This window comes from Sceloporus undulatus, chromosome 2 (assembly GCF_019175285.1).
Source record: "Sceloporus undulatus isolate JIND9_A2432 ecotype Alabama chromosome 2, SceUnd_v1.1, whole genome shotgun sequence".
Lineage (NCBI taxonomy): Eukaryota > Metazoa > Chordata > Lepidosauria > Squamata > Phrynosomatidae > Sceloporus > Sceloporus undulatus.
Window position 1 is genome coordinate 322618628 of NC_056523.1, and position 21126 is coordinate 322639753.

Below are 21126 nucleotides of genomic sequence, written 5' to 3' on the forward strand. Positions count from 1 at the left end.
GCCGCTTTGACCTCACTCTCTCTCTCTCTGAGGGAGGCGCCATTTTGGAGGGCGGCGGTTGTTACGGACCTTTTCATTTTCTTTCTTTTATAAAAAGCAAAGCAGCCTCAATCGCTGACGTGCAAACGACGTTCTACGTATTTTTTTAGCTATAATTTAAACCAAAGGTGAACGGGAAGGTCAAACAGAAGCGCTTCCGGGTCGTCCCTGAGGTGACCCTTCATGTTCCTGTGAAGCCAAAGGGGGCGGGGCTTCCTCTCGTTGCAAAAGGGGGCGTGGCGACGTCGGCGGCCATTTTGTCTGCGGTCTCGGTCTGTCTGCGTGAAGCGGCGGAGGAGCGAGAGAGAAGCAGCGGGACCCGGGCCTTGCCTTGACCTCCGTCGCCAGCCAGGATGCTCTCCGTGCGCGTCGCCGTCGCCCTCGCCCGCTCCCTGCCCCGGCAGGCCGCCCTGGTGAGGAGCCGAGGGGGTGGCTTCCCAGGCGCCGCCATCTTGGGCCCCTTGGCTGCTGGGTGACATTGACAGCATGGCGGCTCCCTTCCCTCCTTCCTCCTCCACGCTTCCCTTCCCAGGCTTCCTCTCTCTCTCTCTCTCTCTCTCTGCACCTCCAAGCCCACGAAGATCCCCCTTCCTTTTTCGTTTTCAGCGCCCTTCTCCTCCTGGACTGGAATCTGGCCCAACAAGGTCATAGGAGACTGCCTTTGGAAGTGACCCCAAGGGCCCCCCCATGCTAACCCCAGGCAGGGACACATATGAGGACAGTATATAAGTATCATTTAGTATAACGTGAAACTATAATATAATGTAGTGTAATAATGATATAATTAAATTATATATCTATATCTATATATATAAAATAATTATTATATTATTATAATATAATTATATATATATATATAATGATATAGCTATGTTATATATCTATTGTAGTTATTATAATTATATATATATATACACACACACACACATATAACATTGTATCTTATTATATTATTATAATATAATAAGTGATCATTCCCTTCCTTGGAGGCTGTCTTTAAGCAGAAGCTGGATGGCTGTCTGTCTGGGATGCTTTGATTGTGAGTTCCTGCATGGCAGAATGGGGTTGGACTGGATCAGGGCCCTTGCGGTCTCTTCCAAGTCTATGATTCTGTGATTATAATCATAATATAATATAGTATTATTATTAGTAGTAGTAGTATATAATTATAGTATAATATATAGTATAACAATTATGATATTATTGTTATATGTAATAATTATAATAACAACATTACTATTATTACTATTATTATTATTAATGTTTATTTATATGTTGCCATAAATCTTCATGGTGCTTTATAGACAACATAAAACCAGCACATAATCTGCCCATGGCTTACGATCTAAAAAGTCAGAAGATAAAATGTTATTCATTTACAGTATTTATACCCCACTCTTCAGCCCTAAAGGCTCTCAGAGTAATTAGACTAATTATTCCATCAAAACATAACGATGATCCTATAAAACTATGACAGGTAGCCATCCAGGCTCTGTTTAAAAGCCTCCAAAGAAGGAGGCTCCACCATCCTCTGAGGGAGTCTATTCCACAGTCAAAAGCTTTCTCCACCAGGAAGTTCTTCCTAATGTTTCAGTGGAATCTGCTTTCCTCTAGCTTGAATCCATTACTCCATGTCCTATTCTCTGGCGTAGCAGAAAACAAGCTTGCCATCATGTTGTTGTTATGTGCCTTCAAGTCATTTCTGACTTATGGCGACCCTGAGGCAAATGTAAAACGAGGATTTCTTGGCAAGACTTGTCTATAGAGAGTTTGCCCTTGCCTTTCTCTGAGGCTGAGAGTATGTGACTTGCCCAAGGTCACCAAGTTGGTTTCCATGGCTGAGCTGGGATTCGAACTTTCATCTCCAGACACAGTTCAACACACAAACCACTATGCCACACTCGCTCTCAGAACAAGGTCATGCCCAAGATGATGATGATTGTTGTTATTATTATTATTGTCTTGTTTTCCGCCAAATAGGGTCTCAGAGGTTGGCATTTCTTTTGTTTAATCAAGGAAATTTGGTTTGGCTCATGCTCCTGAACTGTTTCTTAGACTCATTCTATACTGCAGGAATAATGGAGACTGTCACCACTCTTAAGTGGTTCTAGGGAACCCTGGGATTTGCAGTTTTGTGAGCTATTATCCTTTATTGTCAGAGATCTTTGGTGCCACAGCAAACTAGAAACCACTGGATCCATAGCATTGAGACATGGTAGTTAAAGTGGTGTCAAGCTGCATTGTTTCTGCAGTGCAGATCTAGGCTTTTTCACCAGGCTTCTCTGGTTGGACGTATGTTGGTAAGAAGCAGCTGTTAAGCTTGGAGAAGTGGATGCTTGGTGGTGCTTCTCAGTTTATATTTTTGTACAGAAATGTGTCAGAGACCAGTACCATACTGGCCTTCCTTGGTTTTCTTTTCTAGAAATTTGCTGTGCATCAGCAGATATCCACAGATCATTTTGCATAACACCAGTCCAAAACACACTGCAGAAATAATCCAGTTTGAAACTGCTTTAACTGCCCTGGCTCAATGCTAAGGAATGCTGGGAACTGTACTCTTGTGAGACTTGTAGCCTTCTCTCTCAGAGAGCTCTGGTGTCACAATAAACTACAATTCCCAGGATTCCCTAGCACCAAGCCAGGTCAGTTAAAGCGGTCTCAAACTGGATTATTTCTACAGTGTGTTTTGGACCAGTGTTTTACAGGATAGTGAGGTCACTGGTAGAATAGTCTTGTTGTCATAGTGCCACATTTTCTGATACAGTATTTGTGACCTTGAAGGCTTCTTGGAAGGTGTCCCTGAGTGCTCTTGGTGCCTCCTAAGGTATTTGAAAACCTTTTCCTTTCTAGTAAAGCATTGCTAGCACTTTCAATTTCTTTTGGGATTAAGGGAAATTGTCTTGTTCTTTGCACTATTGATCAAGTCCTGCATATAATACAGTGGGTTAGTAGTTGTATTGGTAGTGGGCCTTTGGTGAATCATGTAAACAATTACTGTTAGATACAGGTGGGAACATCAGGAGGTACGTCTCAATTCACGACTCAGGCTGTACTGCCACAGATTTAGTGGTTCCTGTGACATTTAATTTAGATATGTCTTTACTTTATAACCTTCGTGTTTTTGTTTTCACCAGTTAACCAGTGACATACTGCTTAAAACAATATACTTGGTATATGCTGTGTTGTATGATATCCCGGGGGGGGGGGAGTATCTGATGTACAATTTATTATAGAAGCTCCAGTTATGAGAAAATATTTGAAGCCAATTTCCAATGGAAGCCTAATGCAGCGTGTGTTGTATTAGGAAGATGCACATTAACAGTTTCCAGCATCTTGTTAAAATCATCTTCATTGAAAGCACAGCTTCTTCAGTACAAATTTTGAAATACTGGTAACCTAGAAATTGTTCAGATAGTGTTCTGCAGAAAGAGGGTATTACAAAATGTTATTAAAAGTGGGTTGTTGATTTTTTGTGTCTTTTACCCACTGAATCCTCCATTTTAGAACCATGGTGCCAAGACTGTTCTTCTAAACTTCTAAACAATACTGAATTGAAAGGTGCAGGTCTATATGTACTTGAGAATAATCCTATGGGACACCATGGGATTTGTATCCAAACCATGCACAGAATTGGGCCATAAAATGTGTTTGCTTTTTCTAGACAACGTATAAAGGAATTCATAGGCTGGCATACATTCCTCTTACACCTATGTATGTCCCTTTTTGGCTGTTAGGCAGGTTGGTAATCTCTTCCTCCCTTGCAAAGACTAAAGCCCCTCTGACTCACTGTTTAGTCACTGCAGACCCCCACAGCCATTCAGTGGCTTTTCAAGAGTGGGGGAAGGATTGGAGAAGCGCCTGGCAATGTCCCCTTGATATATACTGATGGCATCCTCAGCCTGAGACTTCAAAGAGGGGGGGGAACCCCAGCTGATCCTAGTGAATATCATCGGTCTGCATCTGGCTACAGGGACATAGCCAGATGTTTCTTCAGTCCCCTGTTTTCCACCTCCACTGGAGGGCTAGGAGAACGGGGCCTGCAGTGGCTAAATGGTGAGTCAGGTGTGAGAGAAGAGATAACGATAATAAAAATATTTATTTCTTACCCACCTCTCCCCATGGATCGAGGTGGGGGGGGCAACAACAATCACCAAACGAACAACAGTTAAAACAGACATCAGTTTAAAAGGCCAAATCTGCATATATTAAAACAATCCACATCCAAAACTCGTTCATTTAAAATTCACAATTTAAAAATCATTTGGATAGGCCTGCCAGAAGAGACTAATCTTCAAAGCTCTTTTAAATTCGGACAGTATATGCAGCTGTTGAATCTCTTCTGGCAGATCATTCCACAGTCTAGGGGCGGCTGAAGAAAAGTCCCCTGTACCTGCAGAGCTATACTCTGCTGTGCAGATCTTGGCCCTAGTCTTGTAACTTGTTGTGTTTTTTCCTGTATGGTGGAACAAATTAATTGAAATACAAAATGCTGTTCAAGGGTATTAAGTAGTCTTATGGGGAATGGTACCTGTTGAATGCTAGCTCTGTAATTCTGCTTGTAAACTGTTCTTGTGAAATAAGGGACAGCCATTGACCATGCAGTGCTAAAAACAAACTCCATTAATGTAAAGCCATGCCAGAGAAATGTGCTTTCACAAATGTGAGAGGGACATGCTGTTGAATATTAATTTCAAATGCTTTTCTTCATGGTAGGTGTCCCGGAATGCTTTGGGTGCCACATTTGTTGCAACAAGGAACCTCCATGCCTCCAAAACAAGTCTACAGAAAACTGGTATGTCAAAACAAACCTCTAACCCCATCTTTGGAAACATAATAGTGATATTTCTTAATTTCAGTGAAGTGTTGCTTGTTCAAGTTATGCTTTGGACCTCTGCCTGAAGACCTGTTTGAGCTTTTGCTGTTCAAATCTTTATGTCCAGATGATAGCATTTCTCCTCCTACTTTGATTCCAGTTCCCAACAGCTGTGACACATGAAGTAGTTTTGACCTATTCAAGTCAAATCCAATAATATTTTTCTGCAACGTAGATGCTGCTTATTTGCTTATCTTTCTTTTTGCATTTGATTTTAGTAAAAGTTAACTATATTTGGGGAATTCCAAAATTCAAGGTTTTCAAGCTCTGGATCAGTTCTTTTAAAACTGACTGCACAAATAGAGAAGGCATGGGGAGTGTGTGCCTTGTTGAAATTAAAAGCGCTGCATTTCTTACTGCAACAGCAGCATATCATTTGACCACAGCAGAGTATTCATGTAGTTGCAAGAAGGCTCAGTGAAGCCTCTGATTCCTGAGAGTTGCCCATCCACATATGATTTGATTATGCCTTTCTGCTTGTGTAATGCTAGCTCTGTTAATTTTCTAAATATTGCCCTTGTGACAGTCACAGTTGCCTAGACCAGTGTTTCTTAAGTTATTTGGTAGACCACCAGATCTTTCTCCTCAGTGTATCAGGGACCAGCACCATATTGTTGCCCATTCACTTCATCTGTTTCTTTCCTGGAAACTTCATGTGGACCAACAGCCTTTGGTTCATACACCAGCACCAGTTCATAGACTACCACTCTGAATAGTACTCAGATGTGGGCTGGCAAATTGTCCAGTGCTGTATTTTTCTATGGAAAATGTTTCACATGCTACCTACACACTTATCTACAGATTTCTATGCTCTTGTACTCCTGTACTGCAATCAATTATTTAGTAAAATAGAACATTCAACAAATTTTACTGAATCAGATTTTCTCAGCTTGAAATGCAGCTGATAAGCAGTACAGAGAGTGAGTGAATGAAACTGAAGGTAGTACAGTTACACCTTTCAGAAGAAAATTAAAGCATTGATTTAAGAGATCTGGCACAGGTTCTTTAGCTATGTGTCCATACAAAATAGTGTTCTTGCAGATGTTGTATTTTTTTATAAATACAGATTAAGCTCGTCTCCCATCCCCCCCCCCCCGGCCCATTCCTGTTAATAGCACAAAAACAGCAATTTGCATCAGATTTGGTTGGGGCTTAGTGGGGAGAAGGCTTTCTTGTTCCTTTATCCAGAGATTCCCTTTTTTTTTTTTTTGCAGCAAGGAAAGACTATCTGGAAAAGGAAACAGAGAACATTTTCTTCATCCTCTCTCAGAGATACTCATATAGATGTCTCTTTCCATATTCAAATCATACAGTTGGAAGTCATATAGTCCCATGCCCAGCCTTGTTGTGGGAAGAAAAGTCTCATCATTCTTTGAGTGAGATCAGAGGATTCCTGGATGCATGTACATGCATATATACATAGGAGGGCAATTGCCTTGCCTCTGAAAAGGTGCAGCCCTACACCAGTACACATACAAAATAAAATTGTTTCAATTTTAATTCTACCAGGCACTGCTGAAGTATCTTCTATTCTTGAGGAACGCATTCTTGGTGCTGACACTTCAGCTGAGCTAGAAGAAACAGGCCGTGTGCTTTCAATTGGGGATGGTATTGCCCGTGTATATGGCCTGAGAAATGTTCAGGCAGAAGAAATGGTTGAGTTCTCTTCTGGATTGAAGGTAATTTTTCTTCACTTGTTGCATCAATGTTTGTATGAACTGCTGATGGATTTTTTATTGGAAAACCTCTCACTGTCCATTAGATGAGATAGTGGGAGAGTGTTGCTTTTGATGGGTGAGTAATAACTGCATTAGAAGTACTGTTTAAATCAGATTATTCAGAGGGAGGTCTACTCATGGGAGGCCTAAATTCTACATTTTTACAGTCGTCTTGTTGAATAAGCTGTAATATATTTAGTTTAGTTCTTTCAATGCTAATTGGCTATATTTGTTTTCAGAGAGTTATTATTCAAGATGCAGAGAATGTGCATGGGACCAAGAGTTGCACAGAATAATTCTCATTTGTTATTTCTGTCTGCAGTTCTCTAGTTTCTCTGATGTGCTATCTTTTAAATCCCTACTTAAATGAGCTTGGTCTCTTTTTAGGGTATGTCCCTGAACTTGGAGCCTGACAACGTTGGTGTTGTCGTATTTGGCAATGACAGATTGATTAAGGAAGGTGACATCGTGAAGAGAACAGGTGCTATTGTGGATGTTCCAGTTGGTGAAGAGCTGTTGGGGCGTGTTGTAGATGCACTGGGCAATGCCATTGATGGAAAGGTAATGTGGAGATCATAGTCACTATTAATGTGCTGTTGTGTATAGCTGTTAATGGTAAGAAAATATTAAAAAGGTGACAATGTTTTCTTCCTTTAAAGGGTCCCATTCCTTCCAAGTTGCGCAGAAGGGTTGGTCTGAAAGCTCCAGGGATCATTCCTAGAATCTCTGTGCGGGAACCCATGCAGACTGGCATCAAGGCTGTAGACAGCTTGGTACCAATTGGCCGTGGTCAGCGTGAATTGATCATTGGTGACAGGCAGACAGGGTAAGGAACTGTTGTCACCTATTCATACAACTTGCTTCTAACTGCTATAGATTTCCCCCTAGGAAAGCTGTATGTGCAAGAGTGTCCTGAAGGGACTTCACTTGATTTATGTTTCATATGAACTTTTCCAAAAATTGACAACCCTGAGGTTTTCAAAAATAGAATGTGGAGAAAAAGCAAAACTAATAGTCTCCCATCATGTACAAAGCTTTTTAGCACTTTGCTTTCAAAAGCCTGGCTTAGACTGTGTATTCAGCAGTGTTTGTGGTACTAAATTAGGTCTGCCACCTCTTTTTTCCCCTTTGACAAGCCCTTCCTTTTTATCAGATAGGTAGGTTCATTGTGCTCCTCCATGCTGCAAATAGGTGTAGCTGTTGAATTTATCATGTCTAAGTGGTTCAGAGTTTAATTTAGTTTTTGATAAGAACTCACCAAACTGAAATTTTCTTAACTGGTCTAAAGGTTTTTTGAAAATACATATTTAATGTGAGAATGCAGAACTGACAGATTTGACCTCCCTAATCATGAGAATTATGAGGAAATTGTTACATTTAAACTTTCCCTTTGTAGAGTTTAAAAAGAGGGATGCAATTAAAGCATCAAACAAGAGGAACTATTATAATAACATTTTAAAACTACAGTGGTGCCTCGGGTTACGAAATTAATTCGTTCCGCGGCCGCTTTCGTAACCCGAAAAGCCTTCGTAAGCCGAATTGCCATAGGCGCTAATGGGGAAAAGCCGCGTTTCGTGCGAAAAAGCCGAAAAAAGCACCAAAAATTTTCTTCGTATCCCGAAAAAACATTCGTAACCCGGAACAATGATTTCCTATGGGATTTTTTCGTATCCCGAAAATTTCGTAACCTGGGTATTTCGTATCCCGAGGTACCACTGTATGTGACTTTAAAATATCAGTAAGAAAAAGTCTAAAACCCATCTTCTATCAAGCCCTGCTTTCAACAGTTGGTCAAATGCTGAAGTTTGCTTGAATAAAAATGCTTTTACTGTTGGCAAGTAAGGGCCTCCCTTAGTAGGGAGTTCCAGAGCCTGGGTGTAGCCCCTGTAGATCAGGGGTAGGCAACCTTTTTGAGCTGGGGGCCGGGTTGCTGTCCCTCAGACAACTGGGGGGCCGAACTCAAAATGGCACCCAGAGCGGCGTGGAAGCTGAGGCGGGGGCGGCAATCGGCGGCAGGACCGGGCTGGGGCTGGTCCCAAGGCCTGGCCGGGCTGGATCCAGCCCGCGGGCCGTAAGTTGCCGACCCGTTCTAGATCCTCTCACTGAGGAATTCCTCAGTGTTACCAAAACATAATTAGAAAACTGCTCTGTTAGCTGTGGACAATAAAAAGATTCTAGCTTTTAACTTTTCTTTCTTCAGCAAAACATCAATTGCTATTGATACCATCATCAACCAAAAACGATTTAATGATGGAACTGATGAGAAGAAGAAACTTTACTGTATTTATGTTGCAATTGGCCAGAAGAGATCCACTGTTGCTCAGCTGGTTAAGAGACTTACTGATGCAGGTACTGACATATAGTTCACACAGATCGTTCTACACATAGGCAGTCTGTGGAAATGTATAGCAATAAAGCAGGTCTAATCATTTTTAATAAAGGTGTCTTGAAAAGACTGTCTAAATTGAAATCTCTAACTGCAGTAGTTACTCCTCTGTTTGTTTCTGCGTAAAGCTGCTAAATTCACTTTTGATAAGAGGGGATTTTCTGAGGCCTTATTGATTCAGCTGGGGGGGGGGGGCAAGGGATGGCATTCCAGTCAACTGAACCAGCACATAAATAAAAATATTTCACATCTGCTTGAATATGAAGTGAACTATTTTCCCTCTAGGCAAGTAAGGGAAACAAAGATTGATTAACTAGTGTTGGTCCCTCTCGAATATTTCTGAGAATTTCATAGTTGAAGAGTTTGTCGTAGAAAGAATTCCCTTTCTTATTGTAATGCCCAAGAATCTCAGACTAGAGTTCTTGTTCCATTTTAGTTTTGTCCTGCTCAGGTAAAATCTTACAGACGCTTAAGAGGAAAGAAATATAAGGGTTTGGGGAAAACCTTAACAATGGCACTGTTAAGTTGCTTCCATTTTCATGTATAAGAAAACCAAACAAAATCTATTACCAACACTATTTTTTCCAGATGCTATGAAATACACCATTGTGGTCTCTGCCACAGCCTCAGATGCTGCACCTCTTCAGTATTTGGCTCCTTATTCTGGCTGTTCTATGGGCGAGTACTTCAGAGACAATGGCAAACATGCTTTGATTATCTATGATGACTTATCCAAGCAGGTTTGAACAATCTGTTGGCATTTCAGCGGGAGGGGGCAAGCACATTTTACAATTTTTTATCATGCAGCTCATGTGGCAAATATATTAGCCTTGTTCTTGTTTCAACAGGCTGTTGCCTACCGCCAGATGTCTCTGCTGCTGCGTCGTCCTCCTGGCCGAGAAGCTTATCCAGGGGACGTTTTCTATCTACACTCCCGTCTTCTAGAAAGAGCAGCCAAAATGAATGATGCCTTTGGAGGTGGCTCCCTCACAGCCCTTCCTGTCATTGAGACTCAAGCTGGAGATGTATCAGCTTACATTCCAACTAATGTCATCTCTATCACCGATGGGCAGGTAGGATCCCAAAGCATTTCAATCAGTATCCATGTAAGAATTGGTTTAGGATGAGCTAAAAATATTAGATTCAGTGGAACTCCTTCTGGTAACACAATCTGTTTCCTGCAGATCTTCTTAGAAACTGAACTGTTTTACAAAGGTATCCGCCCAGCCATCAACGTTGGTCTGTCTGTATCTCGTGTTGGTTCTGCTGCCCAAACAAGGGCCATGAAGCAGGTAAGGAAAAAAAGTTAGGTATATGGACAGTTTGGCTCAACTAAACTGTTCACATAATTTGTTGTGAAGCAGGGACGTAGCCAGGATTTTAGGAAGGGGGGGGGGGTCCAGACTAAGTGCCACTATTATAATGGGGCTTGGGTGCAGTGGCGCAGCAGCACACACCATTCATTTTTCTAATGGAAGGGGGGGTCTGGACCCCAAGATCCCCCCCCCTTGGCTACGTCCCTGTGTGAAGTAAGATCACACCATCAGCCTAGGTTTCTTCTATCTTTTCACTGCCTCAAACAGTATTGCCAAATAAAAAAGGTGAAATAATTTTATTATAACCTTATTATTATATAGGACAGTCAAGCCTTTGTATCCACAGTGGATCCATTCTGAATTCCGCCCTCTCCCGGGATACAAAAAAACATGAAAAAAGTGATTGGTTTTAATCTTCTGAAAGTGACATACCCTGAAACTGGCAGTAAATGTGTTTTTTCATATTCTATAGGTGGCTGGTACCATGAAGCTGGAATTGGCTCAGTACCGTGAAGTTGCTGCTTTTGCACAGTTCGGATCAGATCTAGATGCCGCTACTCAACAGTTGCTCAATCGGGGTGTACGTTTGACTGAGCTACTTAAACAAGGACAGTATGGTAAGAATCTTTTTATAGAACTGACTACTAGCCATTCACAGTGCTGTTCTTTATTTTTCCAGTCTTAGATGGTAAGAAGGTAACCGTGTGCCTTCTGTGCAATCCAGTCAGCTAGCAATGTCCACAGAAATTTTTGATCTGCATATAATACCATGCCTTGTTGGTATCCTGCATACACAGTGTGGTGTAGTGGTTTGGACTAGGATACTGGGAGGCCAGAGGTTGAATCCCTAGGAGCCTTGGTGATGCCGTGGTTGAATGCCAGTACTATAGCCACTCACTCAAAAACCACAAGGTTTGTGTGTTCAATCCCAGCCAAGGTTGACTCAGCCTTGTATCCTTCCAAGGTCTCTAAAATGACAACTCAGCTTGTAAACCATTTACAGACTACTTACAGTTGTAAACCACGTACAGACTACTTTGTTCAGCGTGAAGATGTATATAAATGAAGCTGCTATTGCTCTTACTCACCTATGGAAGGCCACACAGTGCCTTTGGGAACATTACACTGAAGGCAATGACAATCCCCCTCTGAAGAAATCTTGGCAAGAAAGGGTTGCCATGGAAGGCACTCAAAAATAACATTGCTCAGCTTTTCTGAGCCTCTCTGGGAATCCTGTCCATCTTGCATGTTTCATTTTAATTTCTGGAGGTCTCCAAGCAGAGAAATATGTTTCTTGAATGGGATAGCTTAATCCTCTGAGTTTAAGGTGAAGGAGGTGTGTTCTTTTCAGTCAGGTTCTGTTTCCTGTGCCTCAACCATGATGAAAAACCAGAAAACCAATAGTAAAATGGTCTGATATAGAAATACTTTTTTTCTGTTTAGTTCCTATGGCAATTGAGGAACAAGTTGCTGTAATCTATGCTGGAGTAAGGGGCCACCTGGACAAATTGGAGCCCAGCAAGATCACCAAGTTTGAGAGTGCTTTCCTTGCTCATGTTCTGAGCCAACACCAGGCCCTCCTCTCCACAATCAGGTAAATATATATTGCTTCACAGAAGGCTAAGAAACAAATAAGACTTCCAAATTGACAGTGAATCAGTCATTCACAAGCCTTGAAGACCTTGGGCCTGGTCAGTGACTGAAAATTCTCATATAGCGTTTTTTTTTAAAATTGGTGACAAATCAGTAAATTCCCTTTTAAAAAAACACTAGGCATGGTGAAGAGCTATTACAAATATTACCTTTAAAAAAACCCATCAGTGATACCTTTATTGGCCAACTGAAATGCATAGTATGCTTGTTGCAAGCTTTTGAAGCCCCATGGGCTTCTTCATCAGACAAGATGTTATAAATCCAACAGGAGAAAAAAAACCAGTTAGTCAAATACCTGCATGTTGTTTCAGTCCTTAGTAAAGATGGTATGCTGGCGAAGGATATCTTCTGCAGGCATGTTTGTTTAGCATGTATCATCAGAAGCCTGAAATTCATTTTATTAAATTGCTCTAGTGTGAATTAACTTTTCAAATGGTGGAACAACTAGTGTGAGAAGAAGTGAATGAGGACTTGAATTTTGCTTTGTTTTTGCCTTGACAGGACTGAGGGGAAGATCTCTGAGCAAACAGAAGCCAAGCTGAAGGAAATAGTCACGAATTTCCTGTCTACATTTGAAGCATAAACTATTAACAGTTCTGCATAGTTCCAGGCTATTTTTGTCACTGGCTGCTGGTAGTACTCTGGCTCCATTTTTTCCAGAGACATACAACGTATGTGTGAGTGGAAAGTACAGTGCAGTCTTCACTGAGAATTAAAGGTTCTATGTAAAGCATTCTTGTGGACATAATCCATGCTGTGAGAGAGACCTCTGGACAGCCAGCATCAGTGTGTACATAAGTACATGGTGAATAAAATAAAAATCTTACAAACAATATGAATTCTGTACAGATTTTTTTTCTGGAGTGCTTCTTAACTCAGTGCAGATTAATTTGTTTTGCTTTGTGTGGTGCATTATCAGATTAAGAACAAACTTTCCTCTGAAGCACATTAATCCTAAATATGCATGAGTATCTTTCACATTGCCCTAAATCTAGTGGTTGGCCCCAGCTATAGATAATTTGTTGAATCACTGGGCACGTGGTAAGTCAGCTCTTTGCTTACTGATTCAATAAGCCTACTCAAGAGTACTAACAATTAAATTTAAGCCAACATCTCTTGTAAGGCAATGAGGCTTGATGAAGCATTTGCTACTTATACATAATCAAAGTTTGATACTAGGGATTTATACTTTTTTGAATATTTTCAAACCATGGATGGTTGAATCCGTGGATAAGAAATCTGGATAAGGAGGACCGACTGTATATCTGTGCATATATGTGGGAGAAAGAAGGAAATGCACTATGAACAATGATAAGGATGGGACAGAAGAGGGCAGTGTCTATCCAGGAAACAAACTCAAATCTTTGCAATTGATACAAAAGGACAGAGTTCTGTGTGTTTCTCTTCTGTTTCCTTTTTTGGGTCCAGGGGCTGTCTGCCTTCTCATGTTCTTCTGAACATCCCCTGTTGTCTTGCTCTGGAGAGCCAGTTTGGAGCAGTGGTTTGAATGTTGGACTAGGATTCTGGGAGACCAGGGTTCAAATCCATACTCAACCACTAGGTGACTTTGGGCATCTCATAGGCATCTCATAGCCTCAGAGGAAAGCAATGGAAAACTCAGAACAAATCTGGCCAAGAAAACCCCATAACAGATCTCCTAAAAAGGTTATATCCCTCTATACCCCTGAGGATATATTCCCCTGAGGATATACTCCCTAGGATACCAAGGTCAGAAGCAACACCATTCTTGGACCTTCACCATGGAAAGGGACCTGGTAGCATCTTTGAGACTAACTACAAAAGAAGCTATAGCATAAAAACCCTTTGCAAACTAACATGTCTATGTCTGAATTCTCAGTTCTTCATGTATTCCTCCTGTTCATGATTTCTGGCTCCCGCTTACCATCCAAACTTCTACAACCAGTTTTGTTCCTGAACTCCTTGGATGGCTAGACATTCACAGACTACCTCATCCCTGACATTGGACTTGTCTTGACACAAACTCTTCACCCTTCTCCATCACAGCATTTACAACCTTCTGGTAACTGACTCATCTTTCCTAGACCACCTCGTGAACTCCTGACTGAACAGCTGGACTCTGACTGGAACTGCATGTAAGTCAGAGCAGGGCACCTGGCAACTCCTTAGAAAGTGCAGCTGTGGATGCCACAGTTATGTCTCTGTAGCTGTGTTTGTGCAACCCTGATTAGTATACCCCTCTTATGTAACCTAAAAAACCACATGCATAACAGTATTTACACCATCAAAAGTCACCAAAAGGTTTCCATCCAAAGTCCCTCTCCAATAGTAGGGTTTCTTCCAGAGAAGAATTCAAATTAGATATTCCCCAAGGCTACTAGCCCCAAGTGGGTGGACCATATAATTGTAGTTAACATCATAGAAACCATGGTTAGAAAAAAAAACAGGGGTTTTGTTCAAGTTTCTTTGGTTTAAACTATTTAATCTTTGTTTTCTTTGCATCACTGTATAAGACTACACCAGCATAGGACTAAATCAGAAAATTAAGCAGGAAAATATAGTTCAGATGATAAGACCACTAGCTTAAATAATAATTGGTCTTTAAAATTAGGTCTTTTACAGCAAGTTGTTTTTGTCAAACTTATGTTAAATGAAGTAGAAGCCAATAATCGGCAGTGAAAGACATTAATACTTTTTTCCTAACTGAATCACTAACTTCAGCATAGAGTTGAAGCAGGGAAGGCAGATTTGTATCTCTGAGACTGACAGAAGGTAGATCGGTTCTCCCAGAACCCCAACCTTGTTTTTCTCTGTTTCCAAACATGCATCTACTAACAAACCAATGTGAAGTCATATTACAGAGTCCTGATCGCTGGGAAACAACCTTGAACAGGGGAGCTGAGAGAGATACAGTTGCAGCTGCTGGACTACTGGAGACTGCAGCTCCCACCTTGAAATGTATCTCTTTTGGATACATTTGAGCCACATGGACTAATGAAGGGAAAGGGAATTGAATGCTCAATTGTTGATTGTTAAAACTAACACCAAGCACACATGATGAACACAGGCATTTTTAGTCATCTGTAAAGTCACCTTAGACTTAATAGTGCAAATTTACTTTTCCCGTTATCTTTAAATTCTATGCAGTCTGTGATGTCACTCTCCTGCTTCATTTCTTGATCCTGAGCCAAATTTTCCTACAGTCTTTGATTCTGCTCGTTTCCTCCTTTGGATTGCAATCGCCTACGATTAACAAGAAGCCCTGTTTTTCTGGGTGATCAGTTTCCTCGTAGACACTATCGTAGTTTCAGTTTCTTCTTCTGCCTCTGGAGTTGGAGAATAAAGTTGGATTATGGTTATATTGATAAGTTTACCCCAAAGTCTTATTCCTATTATTCAAAGATATAACTGTGTTAGTCTGTAGAATCAATACGTAGAGGGATCTTGTAGCACCTTTGAGACTAATTGAAAGAAAGAAGTTGGCAGCATGAGCTTTTGTAGACTTAAGTCCAAATGCATCTGAGGAAGTAGACTTAAATCTATGAAAGTTCATAGTCTCAGTTAGTCTCAAAGGTGCTACAAGATCTCTCTGCTGTTATTCAGTCAGTCTTAGCATTATAACCTCTTGACTGCTTTTGCTATGGCTCACCCTAGTATTCATGCCATCCCATTTCTTACATTGTGTAATTATCTGACTCAAAATATCCCATCGCCATCCACTTTAGCTCATTCACCCCAAGTGTTGCAATGTTTCTCTGTTCCATTTCTTGTTTTACTATGTCCAACTTCCATGTGATTCATGGTTCTCACACTTCATGTTCCTATAATATGAGTTGTGCAGCTTTGGACTTTCCTTCCACCTCTGAGCTGAATGTCCTTTTAGCTTGAATCCAGTTGTGTCATTAGCCATAGCCCTACCATGTATTAGCCCAACTCTATTTACAATCTTCTTCAGCATGATGCTCCAAAGGGCTACAGCAGATCTCAAAGAAGAAGACGGCATTTATATACACTACCGTACTGATGGTAGCCTGTTTAACTTAAGCTGCCTGAGGGCCCGCACTAAGACTCTATCTAGTCCGTGAGCTGCTTTTTGCTGATGATGCTGCCCTCGTTGCCCATACGGAAGCAGCTCTGCAGCGCCTAACATCCTGCTTTGCAACAACTGCAGAGATCTTTGGGCTGGAAGTCAGCCTGAAGAAAACGGAAGTTCTCTACCAGCCGGCACCTCAGGAAGAACACTACCATCCCCACATCACTGTAGGCACATCTGTGCTTAAGTCCGCCCAGTAGTTCACCTACCTGGGAAGCATCATCTCCTCAGACGCCAAGATTGATAAAGAGATTGATCACAGACTGGCAAAGGCATATAGTGCATTTGGAAGGCTTCACAAAAGAGTCTGGAGTAACAAACACTTGAGGTGAAGCACAAAAATCAGTGTGTATAGAGCCATTGTACTGTCTAGTCTCCTCTATGGGTCTGAAACATGGGTCACCTATCGCCAACACCTACGACTCCTTGAACGCTTTCATCAGTGCTGTTTACGCACAATTCTAAATATACACTGGACTGACTATGTGACAAATGTTGCTGTCCTTGAGCAAGCAGGGATCACCAGCATTGAGGCCATGCTATTGAGGACGCAGCTGCGCTGGGCAGGACACGTTTCTAGGATGAAGGACCATCGCCTCCCCAAAATAGTATTCTACGGTGAACTCGCCACGGGTCAGCGTAAGAGGGGCACCCCAAAGAAGAGATACAAAGACTTCCTGAAACAACATCTCAGGCTTGGCCAGATAGATCACCAACAATGATCTGCCCTGGCCTCGCATCGAGAGGCATGGAGATGCACTATCCACAATGCTGCAGCCTTCTTTGAAAGCTCAAGCCGAACGAGTCTCGAAGAGAAACGACAACACAGAAAGAACCACAACCCGGAAACATCACCCAAGGAGACTTTCTGCTGTGCTTTCTGCAGCCGGACCTGTTTGTCCCGGATTGGCCTTTTTAGTCACCAGCACGATTGTACAAAGCGCGGGATGAGTACTTCCTGAATCTTCGTTCGCGAAGCAAAGCCAGAGAGAGAGAGAGAGACCATGTATAATCATGTACATGCTTTTTAACTGTTGTACCCCTTTAAACTTGTTGTCATGTTTAGTACATTTCTAATCCTGTTTAAGATCTTTTATTGTTTTAATCCGGAATTGCTAAACATTTTATTTCTACACACCCTGAATAACACCCTGAATGATGAGGGGAAGGAAATATATATTTAAATTAAATTAAATAACATTGTTAAGCGCTAGATTTTTCTGTCTATATGGCCGTGTTCTAGAACATAACCCCAAAACCCACAAAATACTATGGGCGCCAGATGTGAAAGCCTTTGACTTCATATTATTAAGCTGCTTTGGGGACTTTTTGGCTAAGGAATGGGATCTAAGCATTTAAGAATAAATAAATACAGTAAATAAAAAAATAAATAAAAGACAAGGTGGATGGAGAAGTTATTCCCCCTTGTCAGCAATATAACTGTTGTTGATTCATCCAGTTGCCTTCATGCCTTTAACCCATGTTCAGAATTTGAACACAGAAGTGCATCATTTAGGGAAACATTCCTAAGATAACTGCAACACTGGATGCCCCAGCATTTCATCATGGCAACTGAATCATTATTTTTTACTTCACCAGCCTTGATGTGTTCATTCTGCCATTCTTCCCTAATCTTCTCCAGATAGTCAACGTTCATCTGATAGACCCTGGAGTTTATCAGACAAGGAAAATTGGAAGTATAATCCAATGGCAATCTGAACACAATCATGTGGTTTAACATTATTGCGTGACAGACTACCACATGCAAATTTAGGCAATGGGAAGTCAGTCCGAACGCAATCATGGAGTTTAACATTATTGCATGATAAAGACTACCACATGCAATTTCGGGCAATGGCAAGCTATTTTCAGGCAATGGGAAGTCAGTCTGAATGCAATTAGAATTCAGGTAAATTTGCTAAACTAGCGAATTCACATGACTGCGTTCTGGCCCCACTTTCTTTTCATTCGAAATTAAGAGAAATTCCTCACATGTGATAAACTGCCCTGTCTGTAATTGAATAAAAACAAAAGGGTCATTCAGTCCCCATGGAAAAACATGGAGGGTAAAGTTCCCAACAAACCCTGAAAGAAAAATTGAAGACATATAAAGGTCTCGGAGTAAGAGATGGCTCTAGCCACCTTGGGTGTCCAAACAGTAGATCAGTAAAGGACATTAAAAGAAGGAAGGAAGGAGGAGGAAGGAAAATAAATCTGTTGGCAACTTTAAGACTAACTGTAACATCACTTCCAGACACCATTTTGGCCAATTTTCCATGGTTCCCCCCAGAGTTTGAGGAGTGGGAGAGGGAGAGGTAAACTGCCACATTTGCAGCCAGCTAGGGATGTTACTGGATGATTTTCAGAGCAAAAGAAACCACCTGAAACCAGGAAGAATTTTAAAAAATAAATAAATGACAGTTGTTAGGCTTTGGGAATTTTACCTTGAGGTCCAAAGACCCATGTGTGACCTGCATTGCCTGCACTGTCCACCCTAGCGCTAGAGATTTCTGACAAAGAATCCTAAATATTTCATGAAACTACAAATCCCAGTATTGCCTAGGACACAGCCTTGGCAGTTGAGGTGGGACGAAACTGCTACAAATGGTGGAGAGTAAGAAGAGACATGAGAAAACACATTTCTGAGGGGCTATGAAGTTCTCTCCACTATCCAAGGGGCAGGCTGACCCCAGTTCAGGAATGTCCTGCAGCTGCCAGTCCCTTTGCCTTCTCCTCTGTTTCTTGGATGGGAATGGAAGGAGAGGAAAAGGCAGCCCACAATCTTAGGCAAAAGCAGGAACCCTGAAGATGACTCACTCTTCAGTCGGAAATTCACAAGTCTATTAAGAGAGTAGGAAGTGGTTTGAGAGCAGCTTTATTTCCCATCTTGTCCACACATTGCTTTTGCCCTATAGTTACCACTAGTCAAACAGGTTTCAGACATTTTACAAAAATTATATTTATACTCTGTGTGTGTGTGTGTGTGTGTATGAGAGAGAGAGAGCGTGGCATAGTGGTTTGAGCAATAGATTGAATCCTGGCTCAGCCATGAAACCTTCTGGGTGACCTTGGGCAAATCTCACTCTCTCAGCCTAAGAGGATGGCAATGACAAACCCCTTCTGAAGAAACTTACCAAGAAAACCCCATGATAGCCTTAGGGTCACCATATGTCAGAAATGACTTGATGGCTCATAACTATGTGTGTGTGTGTGTGTCATATCTGCAGGAGTTGGAATAGATGGCCCTTATGGTCCCTTTCAACTGTAAAATTCTGTGATTCATTAAAAACCAGCAACTTTTAAATCTATTTTGTAGATGTGCAATGGGCACTGATCCTTCTATGAAACTGCACTCAACAGTCCAGATCTTAGAAACATTACTTTTGGGGATCATTGCTCACCAAATCCCCCAACCATCATGGTCACTAGTTGCTAAGGGATTCAGGGACTCACAGTCCAAAAGGCCTTTCTTTTCTTTTTCTTTTTTAACCAAAACTCTATCTATAAGTAACTTTTCCAAGGCATGCAATATCCCAGGGCAGCAGTGGGAATCATGAGGCCTTCTAGATGTTGTTGGACTGCAACTCTCAGCATTCCTCACCATTGGCAATATGGGCCAGGGCTGCTGGGACATGCAATCCAACAACAGATGGAGACAGATTGATTCTCATGTCTGATAGAGAAAGGCAACAAATATCACTTTCTGTTGGCCTGGCCTTGCATGATTTCTAACACCTTTGCTTGGTGAACAAGCCAGTAAAGCTGTGAAAGCTTGAAACATATATTTTATCTTTATGCATTTTGTTACCTGATAAAGGTATTGTTATTTTGAGGATTTGGGATATAATTGTACATTGTTGTTGTTGTCTTTCCCAGATAGAAAATGAGAGGGTGAATTCTCCAGGCATATGGGCTAGACCCACCTTTCTCCCCTCCTCTATCTTTCTCTCTCTCTAAAGCACTTTTGGGGACTGTAAAACACTAGATCCCCCCTAGAGACTAATCCCATTTGTCTACATAATATATCCAGCTTGGTTATTTCTCTGTGTTTCTCTCTTCCTGGCAAAGGGAAGGCATTATTAAGCCATTTTACCATGAGGGAGAGGAAGAGGGAGCGCAATGTTGTGGACAAGACACAGTGTCACATTTTAAAAACCAGATGGGAAGCATAACTCACTTCTAGGATAAAGTAGAAGGCTTTCATGGCCGGCATCCATATTTTTTAGTGGGTTTTTCAGGCTACGTAGCCCAAAAAACTCACTTCTAGGGTTTTCTTATATTGTAAATTCCGGTTTTTATGAATAGCGTCCATTATGAGTTCCATCTGTGGAAAAGAGCACCAGCATTAGAGGCCTGTGCAGTTTTGCAGAAGGCTAGGAAAGGAGAGAGGAAAGCGTTTTCCACGTCTAAAAATAAAAGACCACACACAAGAAGCAAGAAAATGCTATGACTCCCTTCCACTTCACTCCACACAAGATAATTGGTACTTCTTTCTTACCTTCTGCATATCCACACACAAACACACAATATACTTGTGGCAACCCCACTGGCAAAACCACGGGGTCGTGACCCTCTCTCAGGATAGCAATGCACTTAGGGCGGAAAAATAAAATGCACAGATATAGGATGGGTGACACCTGGCTAAATGAAACTACGTGTGAAAGGGATCTAGGAGTCCAAGTAGACCACAAGTTGAACATGAGTCAACAGTGTGATGCGGCAGCTAACAAGGCCAATGCTATTTTAGGCTGCATCAATAGAAGTATAGTGTCTAGATCAAGAGAAGTAATAGTGCCACTGTATTCTGCTCTGGTCAGGCCCCACCTAGAATATTGTGTCCAGTTCTGGGCACGACAATTCAGAAAGGACATTGAGAAACTGGAGCGTGTCCAAAGGAGGGCGACAAAAATGGTGAAGGGAGAACGACTTAGGGAGCTGGGGATGTTTAGCCTGGAGAAAAGAAGGTTAAGAGGTGATATGATAGCCCTGTTTAAATATTTGAAAGGATATTGAAGAGGGAGCAAGCTTGTTTTCTGCTGCTCCAGAGAACAGGACCCGGAACAATGGAT

At 41.6% G+C, this 21126-nt stretch overlaps 1 protein-coding gene across 1 annotated transcript; it reads left to right on the plus strand.

Annotated features, from left to right (window-relative positions):
- The first annotated feature begins 279 nt into the window (after window positions 1-279).
- ATP5F1A (ATP synthase F1 subunit alpha) lies at window positions 280-12820 on the plus strand. The gene is made up of 12 exons (XM_042449763.1): window positions 280-452; window positions 4753-4831; window positions 6422-6591; window positions 7018-7191; window positions 7290-7456; window positions 8831-8979; window positions 9605-9756; window positions 9865-10089; window positions 10201-10308; window positions 10805-10949; window positions 11776-11926; window positions 12487-12820. The coding sequence occupies exons 1-12, from the start codon at window positions 393-395 to the stop codon at window positions 12566-12568; spliced, it is 1662 nt and encodes a 553-aa protein (XP_042305697.1). The 5' UTR covers window positions 280-392; the 3' UTR covers window positions 12569-12820.
- The last annotated feature ends 8306 nt before the right edge of the window (window positions 12821-21126 follow it).